The following is a 15,497-nucleotide window of genomic DNA, read 5'->3' on the forward strand; positions in this document are numbered from 1 at the left end:
AGTTACAGAGAACCCCAACCCAGCTAACATTTATTAGAGCATTTAGCAACATTTTGAAAAAAGGTTTCAAGAAGGTTAGTCTAAAACGAAACAGAAACAATGTTCCAGGAATGTTCCAAAAAAATAGTGTGAAGCAATAATGGTTTGCATCACAGTGTTCCTAGAATATTTTTCACATACAGTAACGTCCCTACCTAGACAATTACTAACATTGTAGAAATTCAGAACATTTAAAACAATCATATAAAAACATAGCACATAAAAAAACACTTGACAGATTGTAATGTCCAGAAAATGTCCTCCTAACCAATTTGTTTAGCGGGGAACCTGAACATTGTAGAATTACATTATTTACAGATGGGTTTACACTATATATACAGCTCTAGAAAAAATGAAGAGACCACTTCAGTTTCTGAATCAGTTTCTCTGATTTTGCAGAGATTTATAGGTTTATGTTTTAGTAAAATAAACATTCTTGTTTCACTTTATAAACTAAGGACAACATTTCTCCCAAATTCCTTGTAAAATTTTTTGACATTTAGAGCATTTATTTGCAGAAAATGAGAAATGGCTGAAATAACAGAAAAGATGCAGCTTTCACACCTTAAATAATGCAAAGAAAACAAGTTCATATTCATAAAGTTTTAAGAGTTCAGAAATCAATATTTGGTGCAATAGCCCTTGGTTTTTAATCATAGTTTTCATGCATCTTGGCATGTTCTCCTCCACCGGTCTTACACACTGCTTTTGAATAAGTTTATGCCACTCCTGCTGCAGAAATTCAAGCAGTTCAGCTTGGTTTGATGGATTGTGATTATCCATCTTGATAATTCCAGAGGTTTTTAATTTAGTAAAATTAAAGAAACTTATAAACTCATAAGTGCCCTTTTATTTTTTTCCCAGAGCTGTATATACTTTTTTTGTCCTGGTTTCAGCCCCTGATTCTTAGTCTGGCTGAGTTTGTGCTAGTTGATTCTAGTCAAGAGTTGAGTCAACAGAAATCAAGCTTGAAAGCTAACCACATAAAGCTAACCACATTTTTCGTTATCTAGGGCTGTTCAGACTATCAAACACCAATCTGGATTAAATCTAAAAATATGCCAAAAATCTGATTTAGGCTGGCAGGCTGAATATACTCAGACAACATAAAGAATTGGCCCAAGCTCAGCTGATGTATAGCAACATTGGACCATGGCAAATTGCATTGAATGTGATTCATATATTTGGCTACCAGATACTTGGCAAAAGTGGGGCTGTCCGATTCCTATACTATTCTCCTGAAACAGGGGTGTTGCCCTTGATGTGAGCCAAGCATTTAGGCCAGAATTGGGGCTAGACTCAAACCATCTCAAATGCTAACAAGTTCTCATAAATTAGCTGTTAAGTTGAATCAGGTGTGCTACAGCAGTGATACCATCAATTTTCAGTGCCTAGAATGTCTAGTTCTCTTGCCCTTAAACAAAAGTAAACATGGGGCAGTTAAATTGCAGCGCATTCGATATGTGCTAACAACCAGACACTAAAGTTATGGTGTGTCAAAGAGTGGTAATCGTGTTTTTAAAAAGGTCACTCAGGCAGCTGTCAGCATCAGTAGCAGCTGTAACCTTACCCTTAACAAACAGAGCTGCCTTCTCGCTCAGGCGTCCACATCCAGCAGCTGCTTTGACCGTTTGCCAGTGAAAACACATGCTCCTGAAGACTGGCTCAGGACTGAAAACGCCACATCTATCAGGCGCCTCTTTGTCTTCGAGCTAATGGAGCTTGCAGGGATGCCAAGCTCATTCAAACTTACGCCAGACCCCTGTGTCTTGTCATCAGTACCTCTGGTTTTAACAAGTACAGTGAGTGCTGACTTTTACTGGCTATTCTTCTAAAAGACCTGAACGATCCACTCCTGATGTTCACAGAGTGCTCGGGCTTGATGTCTCTGATGTCACCTCAGGAAAAGGGAGGTCAATTACAATTGATGAGCCAACAGTCTGATGTTTTTCATCTCTCTTTGTTTCACAGAGAAGGGAGGGAAGTACGGCAGCAAGCACTGTTCAAGCACCATCAGAGGTGGAGTGAAAGTCTTGCTCTGGCCAAGAAAAAATGTTTTCTTCCTTTTTCTCAAGCCTAGCAGCTTCGCCACCACCCCTGAGAGAAGTGTTTGCGTTGGCCGAGGCCAGCCGACGGTAGCCTTGCGGTTGACTGCCGATGGGGTGCACACTAAGGGGTTGGGGCAAATGGGGATTGCAAGCATTTAGGAGGCCAGAGGTGGGAATGGGTGGGAGATTTTCAAAGTGGAAAACCAGGACCGAAGCCGAATTCCTTTTCTTCCTATACTTTAGGCTCTTTTGCAGAACAAGGCAATCCCGTCGAAATCCCTGGAAGCAGTAGGCGTCAAGCGAGATGCCACAGCTTCTGCTCAGAGCATTTCAAAATGTCACGTTTTCAAGCATGTTTTAGTAGTTCCCTCACTGCTTGGCTTTCATAGGAAGAGTTTGACAAGCCTGAAAAAGATGTATCCTGTTCAGATGATCTCCAGATTGGAATGCAAACATCGTAAAGTGGGTTATGATATATATCGGTTATGTGTCCGAGGTGAAAGAAGGGGAAACCTAAATCTGACATGTGGAAAGATTTGCTCAGATAACCAGATGTTACTGATGACCAAATGTCTTTAGTGTTCTCTGCCTGTCTAAAGCCTTGGAAGTAGTGGGCATCAAAGGGGATGCCGAAAGCATCTGCTCAGAATGCTTTAGAATGTAATATTTATGAGCATTTTTGGTAGTTCCTCCACTTTTTGGGTTTCATAGGAAGAGTTTGACAAGCTGGAAGGAGATGCATAATGTTCAGATGGTCTCTGGATTGGAGCCCAAAGATTGAAAAGTTTGGCTGTGATTGTTTGAAGAAAAGAAAATACTAATCTGACACAAAGCATTTTGCTAGGTGGCTGCTATAGTGTTGCTAAGTATTTGTTATGTGGCTGCTAAGATGTTCTTGGTGGATGCAATGATGTTGATCAGTGGTTGGTGTGGGATTGCTTGGTTGTTGCTTTGATATTACAGGTGTTTTTGTACTGTGTTGTTAAGTAGTTGCTGTGGATTGGTTGCTGTGGTATCCAGGTGGTTCATGTAGTGTTGGTAAATGGTTGCTAGTTATATAGTCATATAGTGTTGTTAGGTACTTTCTTTTCTTCCTAGGTGCGTGTTTTCTAGGATTTTGCCATGGTTGGTTATTGTGGTAGCCCATGTGGTGATATATAGTGTTCTAATCCAACAATAATAAGGTGAGTTTTATAGTCTGAAGAAAAGAAAATCTGAATCGGACACACCTGGTGTCCCAGGTGGCTGTTATCTGTATTTGTTATGTGCATATTCTCTGTGGATGCTTTGATGTTGATCAGTGGTTTGTGTGGGGTTGCCAGGTTGTTGCTTTGGTATTCCCGGTGTGTATACAGATTTGTTAAGTGTTTCCTGTGAATTGGTTGTTGTGATATTTCTGGAGGTTCATGTGGAGTTGCTAAATGGTTGCTAGATTATAATAATTGTATAGTGTTGTTAGGTACATCTTTAGGTATCCTAGGTGTATCCTAGGATACACCATGTGGTTGTTGCAGTACCCCATGTGGTGATATACGCTATTTAAATCCACTAATAATAAGGTGGGTTTTATAGTCTGAAGAAAAGGAAATCTCAATCTAACTCAAAACATTTAGCTAGGTGGTAGCTGTGGTTTTGCTAGGCGGTTGCTATGGTGTTTCTAAGTGGGTGCTATGGTATCCCAGGTGGCTGCTTTATTGTTGCTAAAAAAAAATTTGTGGTTGCTATGATATTCTTGGTGGATGCTATGATGTTGGTCAGTGGTTGTTGTGGGGTTGCTAGGTTGTTGCTTTGATATTCCAGGTGTTGCTACAGTGTTGTTAAGTAGTTGCTGTGGTATCAATGATGGTTCATGTAGGTGTTGTTGTACCCCATGGGGTTGTTGCGGTACCCCATGTGGTGATGTAAGCTGTTCAAATCCAACGATAATAAGGTGGGTTGTGATAGTCAAAAAAACATTTTTAACCTGAATCTGACACAATTATTTTTTGCTAGGTGGTTGCAAATGTGTTGTCAGGTGGATGGTATGGTGTTGATCATTGATTGCAATAGTGATGTTTGGTGGTTGCTCTGGTGTTGTCAATTATATATGTTATGTGGCTGCTATGATGTTGATCAGTGGTCAATGTGGTGTTGCTTTATTATTCCATGTGGTTTCTAAAGTGTTGCTAAATGGTGGCTAGATTCATTGGTTATATAGTGTTGCTAGATCATTTCTTTGGTATCATAGGTATTTGCTAGGATGTTGCCAAGTGGTTGTTGCGGTACCCCATGTGGTGTTGTATCCATCCCCAGATTGGAATACAAACATCATAACCTGGATTGTGATGTAGGAGTCTGGAGTAATGGAAGGGAAAATCTGAATCCGACACATGGAAAGATTTGTTCCGATAGGCAGATGTTACAGATGACCCTGTAACATCTGGCCTCCTAGTTCTCCTCTGTCTATCCAGATGTGAATCAAAAGCAGATTTGATTCCTGTGGTCGCAATAAAGGCGAGAAGGAGGTGTTGAGTTGTTGAGTGGGATGTGGAGGTGGAAAGCATATGAAATACATAGACTATACCAAACTAGTGCCAGACTGCAACATATAATGTGCAACTTTCCATCAAGTTTTCAGACAGGCATACATCAGGGCAACCCAGGTCCTGCAGAGTGTGCAAAAATAGGGCCACATGTTGGCTTCCATACGAAGAGTTTGACAAGGCTGTTGGAGATGTACGCTGTTTAGGTGATCCCCAGATTGGAATCCAAACATTGTGAAGTTGAAAAGATTTGTTTGCTAGGTGACTATGATGTTGGCTATTGGTTGATGTGGTGTTGCTAGGTGGTTGCTTTGGTATTCCAGGTGGTTGCTACAGTGTTGCTCAGTGGTTTCTCACTCTATATAAACCCCAGCCAAACCAGACTTCTCTGTCGCACCTTTGTAGATGGGTGACAATAAAGTGTGGAGCTACTTTGAGCTTTTTAATTGTGTAAAAATAGTGATTTCCTTGCATGGGCAACACTATGCCTCCATCACTAGCATTGTGAGGCTGTTGGAAGCACTGTATTTTGGAATTCTGGTGGCGAATGGAGGTGGGCTAATCAACAACATGTTGTAATCGTTATCATGTTTAACTACACCAGAAGTTACTGATGACCCCTGTAACACCTGTCCAACAGGTCCTCCCATGTCTATTCAGATGTGAATCGAAAGCAGATTTCATTCTTCCTGTCCCAACATACGTAAAAGTTTGTGTTTGGAGAAAGGCACACCACACTGCAACTCAGACTATATAGTATAGTGCATGGTATTCTTCAGAGCAGCGACTCTGACCACATTCTGACTCAAACAGGAAGTGATGTAAATTAAGCATGCAGCATTTAGAAACTGTGACCACCAAATCGCTCAGTGATGATCCCTTTGACTTTAAATGAGAGGTTGTGGAAAGTATGTGGTAACTGTCAGGTCACAAAAGTAATGTCTGACACTGTTACACGTAAAAAACATATCACCTCTTAAGACCACTACTTTCAGGATCTGCTGACGTACCTCAGCAGCAGCTTTATAATCTACAATGCCTGGCAACCTACAATAATGGCAGCTAAATGCATTGCGTGCCGAACTCAGCCACAGAACAGTGGGTGCTTTTAGCCGCATGCCATCAGCTGTTTGTTTTTCCATGGGCTGCCTTGATATTTTGCATAGACAACCATCTGTGGAAAATAACACCTTTGTTTTAAACGTAGCACCAAAGAAAAACACACCCCGTCAGCTCCTGTGCAAAATTCTGCTTATTTGATGGCAGTAGCTGTTTGTTCATTGTGGTTAAGATTATTATCAGCAATGACCTCCTTTTATTATTTGTTGCTTTTGGTCACTTGCCATTTAGATCTCAAAACTCCAACTCCCAGAATCCTGGGTGGTGATTAGCGTCCACCAGCTGCACCTATGCAGTATCCTACATAAACCCCGGTCAAACCAGACTTCTCTGTCGCACCTTTGTAGAGGGGTGACCGGTAACAGTGGGGAAAAGAGAAGAGAAAAGAGAAAAAAAGAAAAGAAAAAATGTAAAGTCATCAATAAAAAAGAAAAAAAAGATAAAACACCACAAGTGAGAGAAAAAAAATCATAAAAAAACGTAAGATAAGACATAAAATGTTTTTTGTCATTTATTTTGTTCTTTTTCACGCCTTTTTTCCTTTTTTCTGAGGTGTTTGTTATCCCACCCACTCTCCACTCTCCTTTGTGGAGAATCAGTTGCATAAGCACACCTTTCAAAGCATCACCATTTCAGAACTATTAATAGAAGTGACAAATAAATAATAGACTACATACTTATATGTAAATTATTTCATTAATTAACATTATACACACATACATCTATTCATTATAAACATAGATAATTAAAATATAATCTTCCCCTCTGCTCTCTACTTGGATCCAACACCTACCTTAACCGTAACACTTTAACTGGATCAGTCTAAATGGTTTTAGATTAGATACAAATATTAAAATAAATATATAGTGTGAACAGATACATCTAAACAAGAACCTTGTAAATAGCTCATGTATTAGGGTCTTAAAGGGTCTCATTTCTTAGGGGGAGGAGTTTAATTAAAGATGACACTTAAAATCAAGGGTGTAAGGGACAAAAATGAAAAAATGGGATTGGGCCTTTATCTAATGTACACGAAAGAGATTAGATAAAACATCAAAAAAGATTAATTTTAAGTTTTACTTGGATTGATTTTTGGGCCTGATAGCTTTTCTAATGTCAGCTACGCTCTCCAAATCTGGGTGTTACCAATACTGTCAGTAATCACATTCAGTGCTTTTGTTTAGGTTGTGCTTTCAAAAGGGTCAGCCCTCAGGGGATATGAAATCAAATAGTGTTTGCTGTGTCCTCTGTGCAGCAGCGATACACCTGCTGGCTGCCTAGTCTTTCTCTCTCTCTTTCTCTCTCTCTGTCAATCTCTTTTACTCCATCAGTTAGATTCATGTTCTTGCAGCTTATTGATGCTTGGAAATATCATGGAATTGTTATCTTCTAGTGTGAGTATCCAACTTATGCGACAGTGTGATCGTGGTTAATAGGCAATACAAATGTTTAGTTTTCCCTGTAATTCTGTAAAGGTTATATAAGTTGGGTGCTGTTGCTTTCAGTTGGTTTAATCCTCTTAAAAAAAAATTTAGTTACTCTTGTTTTCTGAGTTTACTAGTTAAACTATATCAGCAGCTGCAGATTTGGTATCCCTTTAATTTCCAAAATACATCAGTTTTAATAAGATACTGCTTTGTAGTGAGGAAACAAGAAAGTTTTTTTTTCTGATGGCTCTTTTATGAAGCTCATATTTGTACAGATTTCTCTGCACAGTAGAATAGTGCACCAACACTCTAGAGTCAAAGCAATTAGAGACTAGGGGCCCTACTTAAAAGTTTTAAAACGCACCAGTCAATAACGCATTGTGCAGCTAAATTTATGGCATGTTGTTTTGTCTTTGGTATCGTGAGGGCACAGCACATTCTGACTTTGGCATGTTGGTATCTTAACAGTGCTGCGCTTTTGGGCATCTCAGCAAGTAATTTAAGGGAACAGACATGTTATTCTATTCTTAATTCTGTTTATTGTTGAGTTAAAAGTCAGGTTCGGGTGGTGCAGCATATGTGGGTGTGGGTGTATGCGTGCCAAGGGGGCTCAGTGGTCCTGCATGGCTAAAATAGGAATGGGCAGCTGACTGTTGACTGTCATGGTTTTAATCAGTCAGTGGCGCACCTGTAACATAGAAACACGCCAGATGTTTACCTAAACACACTTCACTTTCAGACCACCACACCCATCAGCATAAATATATTCCTAAACTCCGGCACTATTTTAATGACAGAGTGTAAGATTGCAATTGCAATGCACCTTGCACAGGGTGTACAAGAGGGCCCTAGGTCAGTTAAACACTGTAATAGGGGGCCATCAGCTTCTTCTCGCTACTGTTTTGGCATTTGTTCATAGTAAGTGAATAAGTGAAGAATAAAAAAAGGAAATAATAGAAGCACAGACCAAATGCTTGGGGATATAAGTCAGGAACAAAGTTGAGAGTCATACACGACACATAATCAAGCAAAAATCTCACTACACAGGAATAGGAATTGGCAATACTTCGCAAAGATACAGAGAAACTTGAGCAGGAAAACAAGTTTGTAATTGGTTGGTGTTGGGAGAAGGGGGTCAAGGTAACTGTAGTTGTGATGGACGGAGACTGGAGAGAGATCCCAAAGCATTACACATTCAGTCTTTTGATAAAAAAATGCCTTGTTATTTGATATTAACTACTTCATTTCTCACTTTTCATTGCTTGAAACAGATAATCTGTCCAAATATGTATTTCAAAGTAATATATTTATTGCAATTTAAAGCTGATACACCACTATTGCTGTGTGTATACTCCTGTTTTTTCACTTGTTTTTATCTCACTGAAGCAAATGCTGACCAGGTACGCTTAAATTATAATGGTTTTAACACCTTCTGTTGTAACAAATTTTCTTACACCAGCTGTTACTGTTTGAAAGTTGGCCCACTGGCTGGGTTGTGGTTATGAGACGGTCACTTCCTTAGCAACAGGGCTAGCCAAAATCTAGCCAGCAGTCTGAAAATAACCACACTTAATGAGACAAGAGGCTCCTAGAAAATCTTTTATTTTTTTCTTTTAGCCAAATTCCCTTTATACGTAATTACATAACTATTACGTAACAATGTAATTAAGTATGTGATTAACTTTAAATAGCGTTAAAAACACCCTAGTCTTCTAAGAGCAAATGCTCCAACCATGGATATGCCCATAACATCTTACTTTTTCTTGTTGTAATGGAAACTGGCTGCCACGTTTGGCATGACGCATCCGCATCCTTCTCTTAAAAAGAGAAGTTGGCATTAGAGTTTTTTCTGGTGGAAAAAGAATTTCCAGTTTAACCCACCTCTCTTTGTCTCTGATCCTCATAAAAGATGGGCTTTTGTGATCGTTTAAAAATAGAACACCAATAGGGAATAGAAACTTAAAGCAGTCTGAAGATTTTGGGGATTTAAAGGCCTCTCTGGTATGAATGTGTAATTGCACCAATCATACGGTAAAGCACTTTTAAAACATGCCTCTTTTGAGATGGTTTTATGAACGACTCTTGTCCTATTCTCTCTTAGTTTGATAGCTTGGTTTAGTTTTAATTCTATGTTTTTCTTTGGTTTAACGATGCATCAATGAGCAGTGAATTAATGAGTTTACCATTCTGATGTCTCCATGTCTGCAGTAGCTTTTGTATCAGTGCCATTAGCAGCATTGTGGTTGCACAAGGAACCACAGTGGTCCTTTTTAAATCAAATAGACTACAATCAGTCTCTCAGTAACATATCACAATGAACAACTGAACATTCTATAGATGGTCAAGAGACTATAACTGAAAACTTAATATTATTTCAGTTGTTTTTCACTTTAATTTGGATTGTAAGATTTAATCACTGATCATATAAGAAATGTAACACAGACCATCCAAACAAGCTGTTTTAAACCTGAGAATAAGGTTTAGGGTTTAGGCCAGATTGAGGGTTAGGATTAAGTTTTGGTTGAGTTTAGGACTCGGCCAAAGATAATAATTTTAAAACTACTGAGAATAAGGAGTCGGATTGAGGGTTAGGGTTAGGTTTTGGTTTAGTTTAGGACTATGCCCTGAATTATAGTTTTAAACCAAGAATAATGGGCCAGATTGAGGGTTTGGATTAGGTTTTTGTTTAAATTTAGGACTGGTCCAAGATGACAGTTTTAAAACTGAGAATAATGGGTCAGATTGAGGGTCAGGGTTAGGTTTTGGTTGAGTTTAGGACTAGGCCTTTTGGTTTAGGTTGAGGTTATAACTATTATTTTTAATTAAGGGTAAGGTTAGGATTAGTTTTTTTTTTTGAGTTCAGGACTAGGTTCAGGATGATAGTTTTAAAACTGAGAATAAGGGGCCAGGTTGTGGGTTAGGATTAGGTTTTGGTTGAGTTTAGGACTAGGCCAAAGATAATAGTTTTAAAACTACTGAGAATAAGGGGTCAGATTGAGGGTCAGGGTTAGGTTTTGGTTGAGTTTAGGACTAGGCCAAAGATAATAGTTTTAAAACTACTGAGAATAAGGGGTCAGATTGAGGGTTAGGATTAGGTTTTGGTTGAGTTTAGGACTAGGCCAAAGATAATAGTTTTAAAACTACTGAGAATAAGGGGTCAGATTGAGGGTCAGGGTTAGGTTTTGGTTTAGTTTAGGACTATGCCCAGAATAATGAGAATAATGGGCCAGATTAAGAGTTAGAATTAGGTTTTTGTTTGAATTTAGGACTAGGTCCAAGATGACAGTTTTAAAACTGAGAATAAGGGGTCAGATTGAGGGTCAGGGTTAGGTTTTGGTTGAGTTTAGGACTAGGCCTTTTGGTTTAGGTTGAGGTTATAACTATTATTTTTAATTAAGGGTAAGGTTAGGATTAGTTTTTTTTTTTGAGTTCAGGACTAGGTTCAGGATGATAGTTTTAAAACTGAGAATAAGGGGCCAGGTTGTGGGTTAGGATTAGGTTTTGGTTGAGTTTAGGACTAGGCCAAAGATAATAGTTTTAAAACTACTGAGAATAAGGGGTCAGATTGAGGGTCAGGGTTAGGTTTTGGTTGAGTTTAGGACTAGGCCAAAGATAATAGTTTTAAAACTACTGAGAATAAGGGGTCAGATTGAGGGTTAGGATTAGGTTTTGGTTGAGTTTAGGACTAGGCCAAAGATAATAGTTTTAAAACTACTGAGAATAAGGGGTCAGATTGAGGGTCAGGGTTAGGTTTTGGTTTAGTTTAGGACTATGCCCAGAATAATGAGAATAATGGGCCAGATTAAGAGTTAGAATTAGGTTTTTGTTTGAGTTTAGGACTAGGTCCAAGATGACAGTTTTAAAACTGAGAATAAGGGGTCAGATTGAGGGTCAGGGTTAGGTTTTGGTTGAGTTTAGGACTAGGCCTTTGGGTTTAGGTTGAGGGTATAACTATTATTTTTAATTAAGGGTAAGGTTAGGATTAGGTTTTGGTTGAGTTTAGTGTGTTACAGATACTCTGAGTATTATGTTGAGTCCCCTCTCAGGAATACTACTGCACAAAAACAAAAAAAAAACTTCTGCTTTAATTCTGATACACAGCATATTGAACAAATCCCCTGTTTTATCACGGAGACGCACTGTTGAAGCAAGAATTCACATAAAGCCAAATTTAAAACACGCACAGACAAACTGAGGAGCAGATGGTGTCTAGGTTGTGCAATGCCAATGCATGAAGAGCGTGTAGCACCGGGTCTATCCTTAGAGCTCCAGACTGCTGTGCACTGCAAAGCGGGAAACAACAAAAAAAAAAACACAAGCAAATGAGGAAGAGAAACCTTCCATAAATTCACTTTCAATGTTTCCACCACTGTTATTTGACCAAAGCAAATCAGCTTCCGTCACAGTCCCACCTTATCAAGTGACTTTGAACGTATCTTAGTACAGACCTTCAAGATTTGCACTGACTGAACCAACCATAGAGCACAGGTAGGTAAGTGCATGTTCGGTAATATTATTATTTCAATACAGCAAGTCAAAACTAAGAACTGAGAGCTTCTCTATTGGAGAAGACCAAATGCTTTCAGGTAGTGAGTAAAGTAATCAGAGTACATGTTACGTTTTATAGGTGCAAGTTCACACTTGTACCTGCTGCCAAAATTCCTATGTATTTCTACAGGGAAATGCAAATGTAACCTATAATCCAAGTCTGATCTATGCAAACAATGTTTTGACCAGCTCTGGTGTGGTTTTAATGCTTTCTAGTAACATCCTGCACTGCTACTGCTCAGTCAACCACTACCCCACTCCATTACAAGAAGTAGCTAATGTGGCTAAAACTGCATAGGGATTCTTCAAGTGAACAAACATTGTGAACAAACATTAATTAAACCATTGTTTGCATTATCAGCTATTTTAAAATCTTTCATTGAAGGAAGTTAATAAAATATTTGTATTGTTCTCTTTCACTGATTCTATTTTAAAAAGATTCTTTAGGCGCTTATTCTTAATTATTATTATTCACATACTGTATGCAGGTGCAGTTATTTAATGCAAATAACTGAGGCATCAGCTGTATTATAATTCAATCAGTAATTCAGTTAGTAACCTAGCTACTGACCTACAATGAACCCATTGGTCTTAAGTTTTCATTTTAATATTGTCTGTAATTCAGCAACTGGATTTAGATAACTCATGGTAATATAGCCAGTAATCTACATACTGGACTCATAATTAACCCATCAGTCAGAATTTTTAAGATATAGCTTGTAAGCCTACTACTAACTCAGCTACTGGACTCTAATTAACCCATTGATTTTGTTGTTATTTTGATACAGCTTGTAATTCAGCTACTGGGCTCTATAATGAACCGATTGGTTGTGTTGTTATTTTGATACAGCTTGTAACTCAGCTACTGCACTCTAATTAACAAATTGGTTATGTTGTTATTATGATACAGCTTGTAACTTAGCTATTGGGCTCTATAATTAACCAATCAGTTGGGTTGTTATTTTGATACAGCTTGTAACTCAGCTACTGGACTCTATTATTAACCCATCAGTCAGATTGTTTAAATTATATAGTTTGGAAAAACAGCTACTGGGCTCTATAATTAACTCACCGGTTGGGTTGTTATTATGATATAACTTGTAAAACAACTACTGGGCTCTATAATTAACCCATCAGTTGGTTTCTTATTATGATATATATATATATATATATATATATATATATATATATATATATATATATATATATATATATATATATATATATATATATATTATTGTTTTGCTGGGTTATGGTTATATAGCATTTAATCCATCTATTAGACATAACCCATAACCCATTTTCACATGCTAGTTTGTTACTGTGATTCAGTCTTTAACCTAGCTGCTGGGCCATAATTGACCTATTGGCTGCATTGTGATTATGATATAGCCTGTAATCCATTACTGGCTCTGTAATTATCCAATCAAATGGGTTACTACTGTGATATATTCTGTAACCCAGCTACATAATAGATAGCCAAAAAGATATTTGGGTGGAAATTATGATATTTGTATTAAATGACCCATTACGCTGCACTCTAAAAAACAGAGGTACGATATGAGTACTTTTTTGTACTCAAAGGTACACTCTTCATAATTGTACCCTCAATGGTACAATATTGGTCTTTACAGGGTCAGATTTGTTCCCTTTGAAGTACAAAGTCTTTCCTAACAGCTATAAGTACATATTTGTACCATTTAACCAGCCAAAAGGTACATTATGTATTCTGTATCACTGTACTAATAAACAATATATATTTAAATTGCACATTTTTCATTTGAAAGCCAGACAATTTTGGATCATCAAGTTTTTGACACATATTTAGTTGATGATAATGTTTAATATATTTATAATCTTTACTGGCACAAAAATATGGGTACAAAAAAGGACTTTCACTGAAAGGTACTTTTTTGTACCTCAATATAAGGTACAGCCCCAGCGACAAGCTTTGTACTCTTTTAGGTACACATCTGTACTTACTTTTCTTAGTGTGTGGTTATATCTGGTTGAAAAAATTTACCCAGTAGTTTTTAGAGCATAAGCGAAGTATGGAATGTGTTTTTGCAACGCTAAGTTTACTATTAAAACTTGTTCTGTAATGGTTCTGTAGCTTAGTATTTCTGTTGTATAAGTTAGGTTGAGTTTTTTACAAATGCAAATCAGGGAACACTGTGCAATAAGTGCAATAAGGTCAATTTGAATGACTTAAACAACTCAAATCCTTTTTTCTAACACATCTTTTCTTTGGGTTCTACCTATCCACAGCAGCCATCTAACTCATGGAGCTGACAACAGCCCACCAGACCAATGGGACCAATGGGACCAATGACTTGTGTTCCCGTGACAACGTCCTGAAGACAACCGTCTTTCCTATCCTGTATTCCCTTCTGTTCTTATTGGGAATGGCTCTCAACATCCTGGCGGCGTGGGTGTTCTTCAGCATCCCCAGTCGCTCTCACTTCATCATCTACCTGAAGAACATCGTGGTGGCGGACATCCTCACAACCCTCACCTTCCCCTTTAAGATCTTGTCTGACTCCAACGTGGCTTCTATCGGCATCCGCATCTTCGTTTGTCGGGTGTCTTCCGTGCTTTTCTACCTCACCATGTACATCAGCATCCTCTTCTTCGGCCTGATCAGCCTCGACCGCTGCCGTAAGACCCTCTGGCCCTTTGTGGGCACCAACAGTAAACGACTGACCCTCAGGAAGCTCCTCTCGGCAGCCATTTGGGCATCCTTGCTCTTGCTCTCGCTGCCCAACGTGATCCTGACCAGCAAGCCTCCAGCCTCCGAAGACTTCAAATGCAGTGACCTGAAGACGCCGCTTGGGCTGAAGTGGCATGAAGTGGTCAACCATATCTGCCAGGTGATCTTCTGGGGCAACCTCTTAGTTGTAGTAGTGTGTTACACTCTTATCACCAAGGAGCTGTACAGCTCATTCGCACGAACCCGAGGTGGACCTGCTCAAGGGTACTCGGCCGGAACCAGCAGCTCCCAGAGGAAGAAGAAGGTACGAGTGAACGTCTTCCTCGTCCTGGCGGTGTTCTTCATATGCTTCGTGCCCTTCCACTTCGCCAGAGTGCCTTACACCATGAGCCAGACGAGGGGCCGTCTTTTCGACTGCCGGCAGAAGCTGATCTTCTTCCAGGTGAAGGAAAGCACACTGTGGCTGACCTCCCTCAACTCACTGCTAGATCCACTTATCTACTTCTTCCTCTGCAAGTCTTTCAGGGATTCTCTGTTCAACATCCTGCAGCTCTCGCCTGGGAGATGCATGGTATTGCAGGACAGCACGGACACGACCGCTGGACCAGTGGGAAACCCAGTATGAACAATAACTGGTTGTAAACAGACAATGAGATGAGGGAAGGGTTTGGAATTTAAAACCAATACTATGTTTCCTGACCTATTTGTCCTCCATCTGTCTTTCAAACTGTAAACTTTTAACTCTTGTCTAAGTACAGTACAATAATGAATCTGGGGCTACAAGAAGAAACTGTTAATCAACAGTGACAACTTGGTAACACTTTAAATCCATTGGTTATAATGGTACACTTTAATAAAACGTCCTGTAAAATAGCAGAACATTAAAAAAAATGTGTAAAATTTACTTTAAAAAAAGTTTCACAACTTTCTGTATTTGTTTTTTTTTAAGTACATTTAATTTCAGATAAAATTAAAGTAACTTCAACTCAGTTTCGAGACAATGTTACATAGAGTAAATAAGTGAACTGAACTTTAGTCATTGTAATTAGGTAATACTGTATACAGAAATTAAGTAAAGTTTACT

General features: G+C 38.7%; 1 protein-coding gene across 2 annotated transcripts; it reads left to right on the forward strand.

Moving 5' to 3' along the window:
• Positions 1 to 11,211: 11,211 nt before the first annotated feature.
• On the forward strand, positions 11,212 to 15,121 carry p2ry12 (purinergic receptor P2Y12). Of its 2 annotated transcripts, none has more exons than XM_007230634.4 (2): positions 11,212 to 11,647; positions 13,972 to 15,121. In XM_007230634.4, the coding sequence occupies exon 2, from the start codon at positions 13,986 to 13,988 to the stop codon at positions 15,036 to 15,038; it is 1,053 nt and encodes a 350-aa protein (XP_007230696.3). In that variant the 5' UTR covers positions 11,212 to 11,647; positions 13,972 to 13,985; the 3' UTR covers positions 15,039 to 15,121. The 2 variants fall into 2 exon arrangements, with proteins under 2 accessions (XP_007230696.3, XP_007230697.3); XM_007230635.4 differs by having other exon boundaries at positions 11,212 to 11,643.
• The last annotated feature ends 376 nt before the right edge of the window (positions 15,122 to 15,497 follow it).

The sequence above is a fragment of the Astyanax mexicanus genome, chromosome 4, assembly GCF_023375975.1.
Source record: "Astyanax mexicanus isolate ESR-SI-001 chromosome 4, AstMex3_surface, whole genome shotgun sequence".
Classification (NCBI taxonomy): domain Eukaryota; kingdom Metazoa; phylum Chordata; class Actinopteri; order Characiformes; family Acestrorhamphidae; genus Astyanax; species Astyanax mexicanus.

Excerpts from the sequence above, each read along its gene's own strand:
- p2ry12 (XM_007230634.4), top strand. The coding sequence starts at position 13,986 with ATGGAGCTGACAACAGCCCACCAGACCAATGGGACCAATGGGACCAAT.